Here is a 15,006-nt window from a genome sequence, read left to right as displayed (position 1 = left end):
TTTTATACCATGCACCTAATATTGTTGAATTAACAAGACACTGCTCCTCTTTTGTCCATTTGATGGTAAATCTAGTTGGAGAGATGAATACATATACACCAATTATTGGACATCCAGGTGCTAATCTATGTGGGACTGACTGAATGAGGAGAACCAGAGGCCAATTCACAGTATCATTGACATTTCCATGGAAGCTGTGATTCATCCCGTTCTGTGATTGTCAGAGCCCTAGTCAAATCCCCTCTGAAATGTCTTCTGATCTGTACCCTGTGCGTGTCAGGCGCTGCTCAAAAGAAGCAGAGTAAGGAAGGGAAAGGCAAAGAATCTGATAAATGCTGAAGTGTGTATGTGACTGAGACCAGTGTGCATGTGGGCATGTCTGTGTACATATAGGCACACAGAGTCTGGGGATTGTAGACTGTGTTATAAAAAGTAGAACATCCTTCAGATGAGCACAGGAGAAGAGATTGAGAGGGAAGCGAGGGTTAGGAGGCCTGAACAATAGCTATGTAGATCCCCTTTTCCATACTATTAGTGTGGGAACTATTCTTCCATAAAGGGGTTATCATCTCTAAGTAAGGTCTCTGGAAAGGGCATGTTTGGGGTACACAGGACTTTCAAGGGAGAGAGATGTGGTTGGAGGAAACATGTTGAGTATAGGGAGTGGGACATAGAAGACTTGAGTAGTGAGCAGAATTGTTACAGGGTTGAAAGTGAGGTACTGAAGTTATTCCTAGGCTGGACTGCATCACAGAGATGGGTCCGGAAACTTCTGTGCCAACAACAAGTGAGGTTTGGGTTTTGGGCACTGAGGCGTGAGATCAGACAGAAGCTTGTAAATGATTTCAGCACCTCGGACAGAATTGCAGGTCAGACTGTTAGGAGAAGGCTAACTCTTGATGTCCACAGGTCCATGGACAACTCAAGGTCAGTGTGTCGATACGGGCTCACTACTTTCTCTACAAACCTGGATTCTTCCTCCAGTGTTCCTGCCCTAGAATCACCACCCATCTAATTACCCAACTCTTTAAACTAGGAGTCATTTTGGACTCCTTTCTCCTTTTTCCACATTCCACAGTCCCAGTCTTACTGTCTCCTACCCCCAATAAAAGTCATAATCCACCCCCCTTTCCACGTCCATAACACCCCTGTTAAGCCACCATTTGGTGGTTGGAGGGAGTGTGTTGTCTGGATTACTATAACATCCTCCTAACCTTTGTGCCTCCAGCTGTCCCCCCTGCTACAAACGTCTTCCCACTCCAATCTATTGTCCATAGCAGCTGCAAAGGTGGATAATCTTTAGAGCACAAACTTGAACCCTTTACCATTCTGCGTTGGTTGTAAGGATCAGATTGAGGTGATTTGTTGTCATCTGTGGAGCCCTCTGACACCCTTGGTTTCATTATGCGCATTCTCTCACTGGCATTTTTGGAGGGTAAAGGTGAGCCATTGTAGGAATGGAGAGAGGCTGTGTCAATCCCCAGCGCTGCCAGCACCTGAAGAGAGAGAACAGCAATTGCAGCCAACAGTATGTGATTAAACTTAGCATGAATGTGTCCCTCAGACATAGGGTGTCACTGAGGTGAGGGCATCTAAAACAGAGAAGGTCAGGATTGGAACCTGGGTGGTGGTGGGATTGAGGCATGGCAGGAAGAGCTCCCTCTGGATCAATCTCTTTCATTCACACCCTGTAGTATGCCCTGCTGAAGCCCTGCCTAAATCCATTTTACCAGGTCAGTGCACTTATCTTCCAGCTGCTTGAGTGTTAGCTGCTAATGGATCACAGCTACGGTATTCTGTAGAATATTTCCTTTGACTGTACACTTGGCTGGGGTGGGTATGGGGATACAAAAGGCCAACCCTCTTGCCTCAAGATACAGCTAACTTTGTGGTACAAGTCATATTCCAGAGTTCTGATGGGATCAGGCTGAAGGTCATCTCTAGCTGAGGCCACTTTCTTATTTAATTCTTCTCCTGCCCCATCCTACTTCTTTCCCTCTCCCTTTTCTGAGAATATCTCTCAATAAATCATTTGCACAAGATCATTATTCAGGTTCTGTTTTGAGAAAACCTGACCTAAGATGGTCCTTAAGGTACGATGAATCTTCTTATAGTCCCTAGAATGAAAGCCTTAATCTCAGTGCCTTGTCCAGACCTCTGCCCAAGAATGTGCAGCCTGCAATAGACTTCACAAAGCATCCACCTCTCACAGACCTCTTGCTCCTTCCGGAGCATCTCCAGGGTCTCTTGAAATGTCTTCTCCTTGGCTTCAATTTCATCAATGGTTGCCTGGTTCTGCTCCTCATATGCCATGGTGACCACAGCCAAGATCAAATTGACCAGGTAGAAGGATCCCAAGAAGATGACAAGCACGAAAAAGACCATATACATTTTCCCAGATGCCCTCAGGGTCTACAGATTCAAGAGAAAGGAGATCTGTATCCAGAGTCAATGGGCCCCTGATGTTGCCAGTCTCCTCCAGGAAAAATGTAAGCATGCATCTGACTCCCCAGCCTCCAACCAAGTCTGTAGGGGGACATGCAGACCAATACCTGCTGGTAGAGGCGTTCCCAGGAATCCTGTGTCATGAGGCGGAACAGTGACAGGAAAGCCCAAGCAAAGGAATCAAAGCTGGTGTAGTTAAAATCTGGGTTGTCAGATGTTTTAAGACAGAGATAACCTTTAGGGCAGTGGCTGTAGCAAGAATAGAGAAGGTCATCAATTGCACAGTGCCCATACTTACTGGGGACAAGGCAGCCCAGGGCTATAGGAAGATCATAAGGTTTGAAGTCAAAGATTGGAGTTCAAGGCCTGCCCCCTCTCTTGTTAGCTGGACGACCTTGATTTCTTTAAGGTTCAATTTTTCTTGCCCATTTTTTAAAAAGATTTTATTTACTTGAGAGAGAAAGAGAGCATGAGGGGGGTAGGGTCAGAGGGAGAAGCAGACTCTCTGCTGAGCAGGGAGCCTGACTCGGGTCTCCATTCTGGGTCTCCAGGATCATGACCTAAGTCAAAGGCAGACGTTTAACTGACTGAACCACTGAGGCATTCCTCTCTTGCCCACTTAAATGGGGATGAAAATACTTTTTTTTATATAATACATTTATTTTTATTGGTGATCAATTTGCCAACATACAGAATAATACCCAGTGCTCATCCCGTCAAGTGCCCCCCTCAGTGCCCGCCACCCAGTCACCCCCACCCCCCGCCCTCCTCCCCTTCCACCACCCCTAGTTCGTTTCCCAGAGTTAGGAGTCTTCCATGTTCTGTCTCCCTTTCTGATATTTCCTACCCATTTCTTCTCCCTTCCCCTCTATTCCCTTTCACTATTATGAAAATACTTTCATTTCGGAGTTTCATGCAGAGGAGAGTAGCCTGAGAAGACTAACTCACTGTCCAGACAAGATCCCATAAGGTGGCAGATTCTTTTCAAGTTCACAACAGGGGAGGAAGAGTCAGTATCAATAATGCAGACCTAAAACCTGAGCTGTTTGGCATCATCTCCCAAGATGTCCATCAAAGGAGGACTCACTTTAGTCAAGTTCACTCACCAATTATATCTAACAGTGAAAACAACACTTTCCACTTACTGAGCACTTACTGTGTGCCTCTCTGTCTCTCCTAAGTGCTTTACAAATGCTATAAATTAAACATCTTAACCATCCTTTCTTACAGATGTGGAAGCTGAGGTTCAGAGAAAAGAAGTCAGTTGCCAATGTATTTATTCAAAAGGAGAAATATAAATGTCAAGTAGCCTATGAAGACTGACTTATGGAGGAAGGCCAAATTGAAGATGACCACATGTGAATATTGGGATGGGCAGTGCTGGACTGACTCTTCACTGTCTCATGATAAAGGAGTAAATTGATGTCAAGCAGTATCTTTAAGCTCAAGGAATGTGAGGTACTCTCACCTACCCCAGCGGGATGGCTTTGCTGAGAAAACAGTAATGCTTTGTTTGTAGTTTGGGATTCTACTACTCCAGCATGCCTCCACTAACACCAATCCCTGGGACTATCCTTATTCCAGACATCCATGCAAACACACAATCCTGGGACCCATACAATTGATTAGGGTCCCAGCAACTTAACAATAATTAATTCCAATTCTATCTTCAGTCTTGGTTGGAGATTTGTGAGTTCCTAGACTCTCTAGACCCACATTGAAAGACAGAGTCTTTTGGTTTGCTCTCCGAAGGAGAGAGTCAATCCATTACTTTAGGTTTGCTAGTTAACTCTGAGGGTAGCCTTATTTCTATGTCTCCCATTAAACCCCACTACAGCTGCTACACTCAACAATGAACTGCTCTGAGAATTAAATGAGACCACAGTATAAAGCTTCTCTCATAGTGCCTTCAGTATAGGAAATATTGTATGCAAATTGCAAGCTAAAATTCCTGCTGTTTTTAACCTGAAGTGACCAAAAGAATGGGCTGGAAGAATACATGTGAAAGAATGCTGGAAATCATTAAGTGTTTCCTAGTACTTGTTCTCTACCATGGGATTTTCCTCCCATAGTGCCACGGATCAGTGTGGGCCTTAGCTCAGGGCTCTGGTTTCTCTGTGGCCTAGCACAGAACCCAGGTTCCATCTTCACAGTATGCCCTTTGGGGCTCACTCTAACTGCCATCCTGAGCTGGCCTCTTTTGCCATCAGAGCCCTATCCTCTCCTTTATCTCCTGGCCAGGACCTGACCAGCAGGATGTCTAGCCTCTTTTGGAGCTGGGCTGTGGGGCCATGGGTGGACCCCACAACTTCACCACAGACAGTGCTTAGGCTACTCTGGAGCTATTGCCATGAGAAATGCCATTATCCAGACAGGAAAACAAAGCAAAACAAAACAAAACAAAACAAAACAACCATTGAGGGAGCCTTTGAGTTAGATTTAAGTCAAAAGCAAACTGACATCAGAACAGTTCTATCTCTGAAACAAAGAACCAAATGCTAAGTGCATTTGTGAAGAAAGAAGCCAAGGAGCCTATGTTGATCAAATTCTCAGCTCTGAGATTGTTTTTCTAGTGAGCTGATTAAGTCAAAGCTCCATGCAGGTCCCTCCCAGCTCCACTTGGACAGTCTGGGCTTGTTAGCCATTCAAGAATTGGGGTCTTATGGGCTCAGGGTCCCAGAGCCCCACCATGAAGATGGGAAAGATGAGACTTGCTGATCTATTGCCTGCACTCTTTTTGCTCATGCTTGCTCCAGTGATCAAAGCAGCAGGCAGGCTTGAGGGGATCCCTACCCCTCTGCTTTGTCTCACATTCTTCTGCCACCTGGAATGACCTCCATCCAAACCATCTCTTGTTCAACCAAGCTGGAGACATCCAGCTGTCCTTTAGTGCTCACCTCAACTACCACCTCCAGGAAACCTTCCCTGATCTCCTGCCTTGCCTCCCACCATCACCTCACTGGGTCTCTTCAGCACATGGAGCCTCTAGCATAACACTGCTTCTTCACAGGATAGCATCTTTATGTATGTGCATCAGAGCTCACAAACTGGCAGCTTGCAGGCTGAATTTGGCTTGCAGAAATATTTTGTTTGGCCCACAATATGTAGACATTTTTTTGAATTGGTAGCCAATGTTTGTAGTTGAGAGATTTCACATAAAAATCTGAATTCTTTGTCTTTCTTTTAAAAGTTAAGAGAGCTGGAAACAGTGGACCCACATTTCCAGCTGGCAACTGAAAGCTAGACTGAGTAGTGGCTAGCCCTTTTAAATGGGGCACAAAGTATATCATTGCCTGATTCCCACCCAGTCTAATCCTCTCACTTGTTATGTATCTGGCCTCTGTAAGATTTTGAAATGGTAAAGTCTGATGCACATGTTTCTTCCTCTGTCATATGTGGATAACAAAACCCACGTTGTGGAATTGTGATGATTAAATGTAGAGCATTTGACACAAAATATATTTAATATATATTAGTTCCTTCCTGGGGCAGATTGCTTGCCCAAATGGCCACAACTATTCTCCTACCTGTATCCATACCCCTTTGCCATAAGATTGTTGCAACTCCTCCAGTCAAGAGGTAAACTTTATCTCTCCATACCTTGGATTTGCATTGGCTTGTGACTTGCTTTGGTCAAGAGAATGCAGTAGAAGTGGCATTGTGCCAGTTCTAAATCTAGGTCTCAAGAGACCTTGCACACTTCTACTCTTCTCTTGGAACCCTGCCTCTGCCCTTGAGAACAAGACCAGGCTAGCCTACTGGGAGATGAGACCACATGGAACAGAAAAGCTGCCCCAGCTGAGACTGTCTTAGATCAGCTGGCCCCGTTAATCTGTCCATTGTTTGCAGTAGTATGATTAAACTCAGACAATGCCAGAGCACCAGGTTGATCTCAGTTCAACATACTAATATGCAGAATCTGAGCTAAATGAATGACTAGTGTTTTAAGTCACAAAATCTTGGGGCTGTTTGTTACATAGCAAAAGCTAACTCTTACACTCCCTCCCCCATGAGCCTGGGATAGCAAAAGCCATGACTTATTGATTTCTACATTTTCCTTGGGACCTGCTAACCAGTCTCTATCCAGAAAGTGATAATGAAAAAAAAAAAGATTGCTGAGCACTGATACTTTGTTATGGGTTGAGCACTCACCCTGCATCAGATCCATTGCCACACAGTAAGGGATCTGAAGTGCCAGGCTTGTTATAGTAGAAATCTGCAGACGAAAAGAAGAAATGAAAGCCATGAATGTAGTTCTGAACCCTCTACCTAAAGCCTTGTGTGATGAAGGCAACACCTTCTAAGTCTTCTGTCTGAGCAGTGTGTGTTTCCTTGGCCATGTGCTTTTAGTAAGCATGCTGGAACATTTGGAAGGGAAAAGTCATATCTGGGAAGAGAAGAGCTGAACGGTGACTTTAGCTGAGCCTGTCATAGCAGAATGACTTGCCCTTAGGTTTATAGCTCATTTCCTTGTGAGAGGGACATTGGACAACAGAAAATGGGGCCCCAAAAGTAAAACACAGCTCAGGAAAAGCATTTCAGTAGGGAAGAAGAATCAAAATATATTTCTATATAGAAAAAAAATATATGCAGGGATGTCACACCCCTTGCCAACCAGACCTTCGTCCCTATGGCAGAAATTCCACTCTTGTTTTCCATAAGAGGAGTAATTGCCCGTTTCATTGAGAGCTGCACAATTCTTGACACATTTGTTCTTGAGGTTGCCCTTGAAGAGCTGTAGGCCCACCAGAGCAAAGACACTCAAGCAGAAGACAGTGAGGATGGTCACATCTGCCAGTTTCCTCACTGAGTGGATCAGAGCTCCCACAATGACCTTCAGCCCTGCGGGAAGATGACAGCAACACTACCATGTGGATGAGGTAGCACACACAGAGCACACACATATGCCCGGCATGCCTGCATATTAACCATCCTATCCTTTCACTATATATAGGTGTGAGGTACTTTACAAACTTTAGGGCAGTTCTAAGCACAGTTTGTGGCTTTAACCTTGTGATAACCCTGAGATAGAGGCAGAGATTATTGTTCCATTGTAAGGATGAGACAACTGAGACCCAGGTGATATATTCTTTATCACTGTAAAGTTATTAAACGTCTGGCAGTGGTGATTCATTTTAAAAAATAATTGTTGAGTACCTGCTATATTTCAGGCACTGTGCTAGGTATAAGGCCACTAATGACTGTAGTCATTTAACATCTGTTTTTCTATACTCATTTCTGTTCTGGGAAGAAGCTTGAGAATGGAGACACATGGACTTCACTGTGTGTGTTGAGAGAGGGGGGGAGAGAGAGAAAGAGAGAGGAAGATGCAAAAGAGATAGAATGAGACAGAGAAAGACAGAAACACAAAGACAAAGAGAGACAAATGCAGCAATAGAGTGAGAGCATCAGAGACACTGGGACAAGCACAGCTGGCAGTAAAGTTTGGGTCTCTGCTTGTTTAAGGAGGGATGACTTGTGACTGTGGAGAATGAAATCAGCTTCTTTGAGATAGTAGCTTCACAGGTAGCAGAAAGATCTCTGAACAGGGAAGCAGTCTGGGGCTGATCCTTGTCTTGTCATTTGGTTAACAAATAACCCATTGAGCACTAGCTGCATTGGTCCCTAGGTTGATGGATGAACAAGGGAGCTAAGGCACCAGCATAATGGGGTTGTCTGACAACTGAGGGGAAAAACCATTACATTCTTGAGCAGGTAGGCACGCTTGGGGCAACTCCTAACTGAGGCGCAGTGTAAGGATGGGATGGAGTGGAGTGTGGGGGAAGTTGGGAGAGACCATGAGTCTCTTTGAGAAGGTCAAAACTTAGCAGAGCCCCGAGGAATGAATATGAGTTGAACAAAGAGAGGAAGGACTCTCTTGGTAGAAAAACAGCATGGCCAAAGCCTAGGAGATAAGCAAATGTAGGGACTATTTGTGGAATCACAGATAGATTCTGGAACATGATGCAAGACAGAGAAGAGAGATAAGATAGGAGAGGAAGTCTGGACTGCACAGGTCTTATAAACAAGACTCAGATTCTTCCTGGCTAAAACTAGGTGAGAGAGATACCAAGTGGCAGCACTATCTCTCACTATGGCTCTCTTCATGAGGAAGCCCGTCCAGTGGAATTTGGCAAAGACTTCCCAATCCTTCCCTGCAGAGCCAGACATAGAATGGCAGAAAGGACTTCCCTAATGGCTTGAGTGTTTCTGTTTTCCAGATGAGAGCATGGATTCTCAGGAGTGAGGGAAGGGAGATAATCCACCAGGCCATAAATTAGAAGCTGTTTCAATATTTTGCCTGGTCTCTGTCTTCACCAATCCCGCCATCAACCCAGTGGGGATAAGATGTATCCCTGAGATACTGGTGACAATAGAGGTCTTGAAGACCCAATAAGATAAGCTCTGGTGGACTATGTTCATTTCTGAATTCTCCATAATAAAGAATTGCCCAATTCTTTTCTTCTCTGTGTATCCAAAGACTAGATTGAGGCTCAAGCTTTCAGATATATGGAAATGGCAAAGACACTCACTGGAGCCTAGGACTGTCTACTCCCTTCCTCCCTATTTCCACGTTTATACTTTTAGTTTAGGATATAAATGAGAACCTCCAACTAGTGGCTTGCCTGAACCCCACAATGAGAATATAAAATGAGGTCATGACCTTCTTGTCACTTATTGATGGTGAGGTCATGAGGTACTCTGCACAGAGCATTGGCCTAGGAATTGGGACACTAAGTCTTCAGGTCACACTTTGCCTCTTATTAGCAATGAGGACTTGAGACTGTGTTTTCTACTTTCCGGGTCTCAGTTTGTCTTTTAAATGAGGACAACTGTCCGTGCCCTGGAGCTTTATAGGCCTCTTGCAAAAATCAAAGTAGGACATTAGACTGTGTAAACCAGCATATGCTCTATGAATATATGTAATAGTTAAAATAGCTCACCTGGGATCACAGAAACTGTTTTTAAAGCTCTAAGAACTCTGAATGTCCGCAAGCCTGAGATCCCTCGGAGAGCTGTTGCTTCACCAATGTATCTGTTATCAGAACCAGAAATTGGTCAGTATCTCTGCATACATTCCTAAGAATGTATGCAGCACAAATAAGGACAATTTTGGGTAACAAGAGCCTAAGGAGGACCCAGAACAGACACAAAAATCTAATGGCACTTCCCCCTATAACTGACACACTGATTTAATTATTGCAATAGCTTTTAAAATAGCCCCTTTGAGGAGATGCATTATGATCATGAGGGCTCTGTGTACTGCATGTATGGATGGGTATTCAAGCATGTGAGCTTGGCCAATCAGTCTCCTTAGACACTGGTTCCTCAGGCAAAGAGCTTCAGGTCAGGTAGGTGTAAGGCTGAGCCTTGCCCACTCACTTTGACAGGACATTTGTTAACTCAGAGTTGAGATCTCTAACTTCTACCTGAAGGTATGGGACTAATCCTAAAAAGTGACTCTCAAAATAACATTTAGAAGCAAGGAAACCCCAGGTAAGTTTCATGTAAGGAAGATGGATAGAGATGAGGAAATATCCCCAGAGTGTGAGCCACCTAGAAGCCCACAGACATATACATCAGCATGGAGAAATACTCACGCCAGGGTAATGACACTAAAATCCAGCCAGTTCCAAGGATCTCGCAGGTAAGCAAACTCATTTAGACAAAATCCTCTTGCCAGTATCTTTATCAAGGCTTCAAAGGTGTAAATGACAGTGAAGACATACCTGGGAGGAAGGTAGAAAGGAGTATTAACTGTGCTATTGAGAGAGCTCAGAGGGGAACTCCTGGGATGGCTCTAAAGGAATATGTGCAAAGATCATCAGCAAGGTACAGAAAGGGAAGAAATTAAGGTAAGGAGGCAAGATGTAGACTGGAGAACTCAGAGGAGTCACACATAGGATGGGATGGGGATGGATGTGTGCAGTTGAGAAGCTGGACAGGATCTCCAGCTCAGAAGGTGGGCAGAGGGCAATGGCAGGTGCAGAACCACCAGAAGGTTCAGAACAAGGTTGCCCTGTTCTGAGGTGCCCAGAGGGAATCTGAAGGCTCTTTTCCCAACTTGTTGTTGGCGAACATGTGGAAGACAGATGAAACACTGCTCTGTCTCATGTGTCTAAACTTCTTCACCTCCAACTGTCTTTTCTTCCACCATGCTTGGTCTGCAGGTGTTTCTGGACTCAGAAATCCCAGACTAAGAGCCATATAAGGCAGGAAATAGCTAGGTGTCATGGAAAAAAAAAACATCTAAATCCATAAATATGTTCTCTTGGAGGATGGGTCTTGTCAGAGGAAGTCATCTCAAATAGTCCTTTTAGTCTGCTGGGCACATTGTGGGTTTGGAGGTGAAGAGATGGATCTAGAGCTGAGGTTGGGAGTAAGGCAGTGTTTCTCAAGTGTTCAGAATCCTTCAGTCACCTATGGCAGGAGTTTTCAAACTCTAGCAAGCATCTGAGCCACCTGGAGGGCTTGTTCAAACATAGATTTCTAGGTTCTACCCCTAGGGTTTCTTATTTAGTAAGTCAAGCGTAGGACCTAAGAATGTGCATTTTTGATACATTCCTAGCTGATGCTAATGCTGCTAGCCAGAGGGAACTACTCTTCCAGAACCAAAGGGATTCAGATGCACACATAATTTTAGGTACAGTTAATTTTTTAAATTATAAAATCATAAACATAAACACTGGTATTAAAAATGGAAAGACTTGATTACATATGGCAGATTGAACATATGTATTTACCTCTACCCTTTCTGAAATACTTCTTAAATGTTAGTAGGAGGATTTTTTTTAAAGCATAAACCCACTAGGACAAAGATAATGGAGAACACAACAACAGCATTTTGGAAACTAAGGAACAGATGGATGAGTAGTAACTGACAGAGCAGATTCAAGAAAGCTAAAACCTGAGCTGGGAAGTGGGGAGTTCCCAGAAGCAAGCCAATCCACATTGCAGTGCTGCTTAGGACTTAGAGATGCTAAATACCTCTGAAAGTGGGGTTTGGGGAGAGGTTGTCAGGTAGGGCTGGATACCGCTTAAAAGTCTTTACAAGAATTAGCTATTCAGTGAGGAACCCATTCAGTGAAGAACTGCCTCCTCTGCTCTGGAAATAGATTGGATGTTCATTCTTTCAAGAGTTAAACAAGAGGGAGAGAGAGTTGTGTGCTGAAACAGGAGTATAAAGGAGACTTTATACACTGAAAGGCAGGCAACCCTCCTACCCACCTACTCCCTTCTGCTTTTCAGTTAGTTTCTAGAAGCCTGGCAGTCAGGTTAATAGCCCAAGAAGATGCTGTGTTTTGAATGTGAACCGCTAGCCAATGAGAATCAGGAATTGGAAGGATGCTTCGAACACCAAAGACTAAAACAACCAAACAGGAAAGAAAGAAAAGCAAGAAACAATGCAGGGAGAAGAAAAGTTAGAAAAAAGTTATCATGAATATTTTTAGAGAGTTAAGAGATGAGAAGATACAGGATACATAGAACAAGAACAGAAGGCTGTAAAGACTATTCAAAGAACAAAACAGAAACTTTTGAAAATAAAATGTGGTAGCAAAAGTAAAACATTAATAGAAGAGCTGGAAATAAAGATGAAGAGATCTCACAGGAAGTGGGACAAAAAGAAATGGTGAGAGGTGCTTATAAGCTTGAAATTTAGAGAGTCAGACCAGTAGGTACAATGTCTGACCAATAGAAATCTAGAAATAGACAAAGAAAGAGACTAGAGAAAATTTTCAAAGAAATAATTCAAGAAAATTTCTGCAACATGAAGAATCTAAGTGTTTGGTTAAAATTACCCAGAAGTGTTCAGGAAAATGAATGAATGTTAAGGCATAACATCACCAAATTTCAGAATGTTGTGCACAGATAGAAGACCCTAACTTTTTTTGAGAGAGTGAAAATCACAGGTTATATCCAGAGGATTAAGAATCAAAATATCATCAGATTTCTCAATGGCAATCCTTGGAGAGTATCAGACAATGGAACAAATGCCTTCAAAATTTTAAGGAAAATAATTTTTAATATGGAATTTATTCCCCCAGCTAAACTCTTATGATAAGGATAAAATAAGGACAATTACAGATATGCAAAGTCTTTGGGTTAGGTAATCAGACGAAAATGTACTTTAGACCTGCCCTTCTAAGAAAGTTACCATAGGATGCTATAACCAAATAAGAAAGTAACCAAAAAAGAGGAAGATCTGAGGATACAGGGGAGAGACAAGCAAAATCCAAAAGAAAACAGAGAAGGGAAAATCTCCAGAAAAGGGCTGTGCACCATGCCTTGAGAACACCTAGGCCAGATTGAGTCAGGAGATGGAGGACTCCAGGAGTGATTTCCCCAAGAAAAATGGAAACTGGTGGATAGCTTGATATGTTTGACTAATTTGAAACAATAATTAAACCTCTGGAGAAGAGTTTTGGAACAAATTAGGATAAAGAAATAGAAAACAGAGCAAATGAAGCAGTGAAATCTTTTTTTTAAAGATTTTATTTATTAAAAAAAAAGATTTTATTTATTCATGAGAGACACAGACAGGGGGAGAAGCAGGCTCCTGGTGGGGAGCCTGATGGAGGACTTGATCCCAGGACCCCAGGATCATGACTGGAGCCAAAGGCAAATGCTTAACCACTGAGCCACCCAGGTGTCCCTGAAACCTTTATTAACTCCAGAGAAAGCAAGAAGGAGCATGTAATCAAGGACACCACATGGCACAGCTGTCACGTCATTTGCTAGCAGTACTATTACATAATCCCCTCTGTAGTCAGATGATGCACATATCGTCTGATTACCTAACCCAAAATGATAATATAACTACAACAGGAAGATAAATTTGAGAGGAATTTTGTGTGGGTATGTGCACCTAATTCTTTTTTTTCCATAATAGAAAGCCAATAGATAATATCTAAAATAGAAGAATGAAAAATAGAGTATAAGTATCTTATCAGAGAGACGGAAGTATCAGAATAAAGAAGTAAAAAAGCTGAGAGCACTTGCCTCTGGAAATACAGGATTAGGGGCGAGGAGATGAGAAGCATGAAACTGTTGTTTTTGTTAGAATTTTTGTAGAACTGTGCAACCTTTTAAACCTTAAACCTGTATATCTTACATAAAAGTAAAAATCACATTAAAAAGAGAATAGCAGTAATGTCTTTTCATATCTGTGTGAGAGAAATAGTGTTTGAAATTATTCACGAAGAAATCTATATCTGGCTGGCTGGCTGCTTGAGCTGTCAGCTTCCATATCTTGTTGGTCACCCCCCCCCCAACTCTTTATGTTTTCTAAATTAGAAAATCTTAACTCAGAATTATAGGTTGTTGGGAAGCTTTGACGGATATTTCTGGCTTTTCAGATCAAATGCAGATCCAGAAATTATGGAGAGAGTTAAGACTATTTTGAGTGTTTCACTGGAGCTGAGGCTCAGCACCACCCGAAGCTGGAGGGTTAGAGGTCTCAGCTCAGGATACAGTAGCTGATGAAGTCACATCCTCTTTCTGATGGCATTTGGCACACAAGGTATTTCTTCATGTTCTGTTGCAGTGTTCGGATGCGATTTTTAATATGCAAAAGACACTCCTGATGGAGGAAAAAAATCACTGGGTATTGAGAAAAGTCAAACTCTCAGCCATGGAGCCATTTGCCCCACTGTTCAGTTTTAAGAAATCCATGATGTTTAATCATTAAAAAAATATCCTGATGTTTAGGCCCCAGTGCCAAAGATCCATACTGTTCAAAATCTTGAATGTATTATGGAGACACACAGCATGTGTATTCACAGAAATGGTAATTTTAAAAGATTTTATTCCTTACTTTAAAACACTATAAGCCTTTCCTGTTTGCCAGTCAGAGTCATTCAGTGTGGGGAAGCAGCATCTTATACTCACTTTCATATCAACCCCGTAGGCTGAGAAGACTCATACTAAGTGGCCACAGTCAGTTTGTATTCACAATTTCCACTGTGTTCCTCAAAGGCAATTCAGAGTCTGAAGGCATGCTATGGACCCTCATTGTTTTCCACAAATAACGGATATAGTGCATTTGGAAGCAACATCTTTCATTTGTATAGTGATGACTTTCCTTGCTGCCCACGTGGCTGAAGCTTCTTCGATACCAGTTCAATGTATCTTTTTTTCCCCCAATTGTAGTGACATATATATAAAATTTACTGCCATCGTCATTTTAAGTAAGCAATTCAGAGGCATTAAGCACATTCATAGTATTATGTAATCACTACCACTATCCATCTCCAGAACTTCTTTATTATCCCAAACAGAAACTCTGTACTCATCAAAGTACTCCCCATTCCACCCTTCCCTACTCACTGGCAGCTTCATTTCTACTTTCTTTCTCCATAAATTTGCCTATTCTAGGTATCTCATGTAAGTGGAATCAGACAAGTCATATAATTTTTCCTTTTGCGTCTGGCTAATTTTACTCATTATAATATTTTAAGGTCCTATCCATGTTGTAGCATATGTCAGAATATCATTCATTTTTAATGCCAAAAATATTCCATTGTCTATATAATGGATATATCACATTTTGTTATCCATTCA

The 15,006-nt window shown here is 42.6% G+C and overlaps 1 protein-coding gene across 3 annotated transcripts in view; it reads right to left on the bottom strand.

The window, feature by feature from the left end:
• SCN10A (sodium voltage-gated channel alpha subunit 10) overlaps window positions 1-15,006 on the bottom strand; it is a 91,091-nt gene that overhangs the window by 59,590 nt on the left and 16,495 nt on the right. For all 3 annotated transcript variants that reach the window (XM_077865743.1, XM_077865745.1, XM_077865746.1), the window contains exons 4-10: window positions 10,047-10,175; window positions 9,390-9,481; window positions 7,096-7,287; window positions 6,598-6,664; window positions 2,553-2,694; window positions 2,215-2,412; window positions 1,326-1,496 (exon numbers count right to left, since the gene is read on the bottom strand). In XM_077865743.1, coding sequence (XP_077721869.1) covers window positions 1,326-1,496; window positions 2,215-2,412; window positions 2,553-2,694; window positions 6,598-6,664; window positions 7,096-7,287; window positions 9,390-9,481; window positions 10,047-10,175 — 991 coding nt within the window. The remainder of the gene's footprint in view (window positions 1-1,325; window positions 1,497-2,214; window positions 2,413-2,552; window positions 2,695-6,597; window positions 6,665-7,095; window positions 7,288-9,389; window positions 9,482-10,046; window positions 10,176-15,006) is intronic.

This window comes from Canis aureus, chromosome 22 (genome assembly GCF_053574225.1).
Source record: "Canis aureus isolate CA01 chromosome 22, VMU_Caureus_v.1.0, whole genome shotgun sequence".
NCBI lineage: Eukaryota > Metazoa > Chordata > Mammalia > Carnivora > Canidae > Canis > Canis aureus.
Note: the sequence above shows the minus strand (reverse complement) of the source record. Positions and strands in the feature narration are given on the sequence as shown.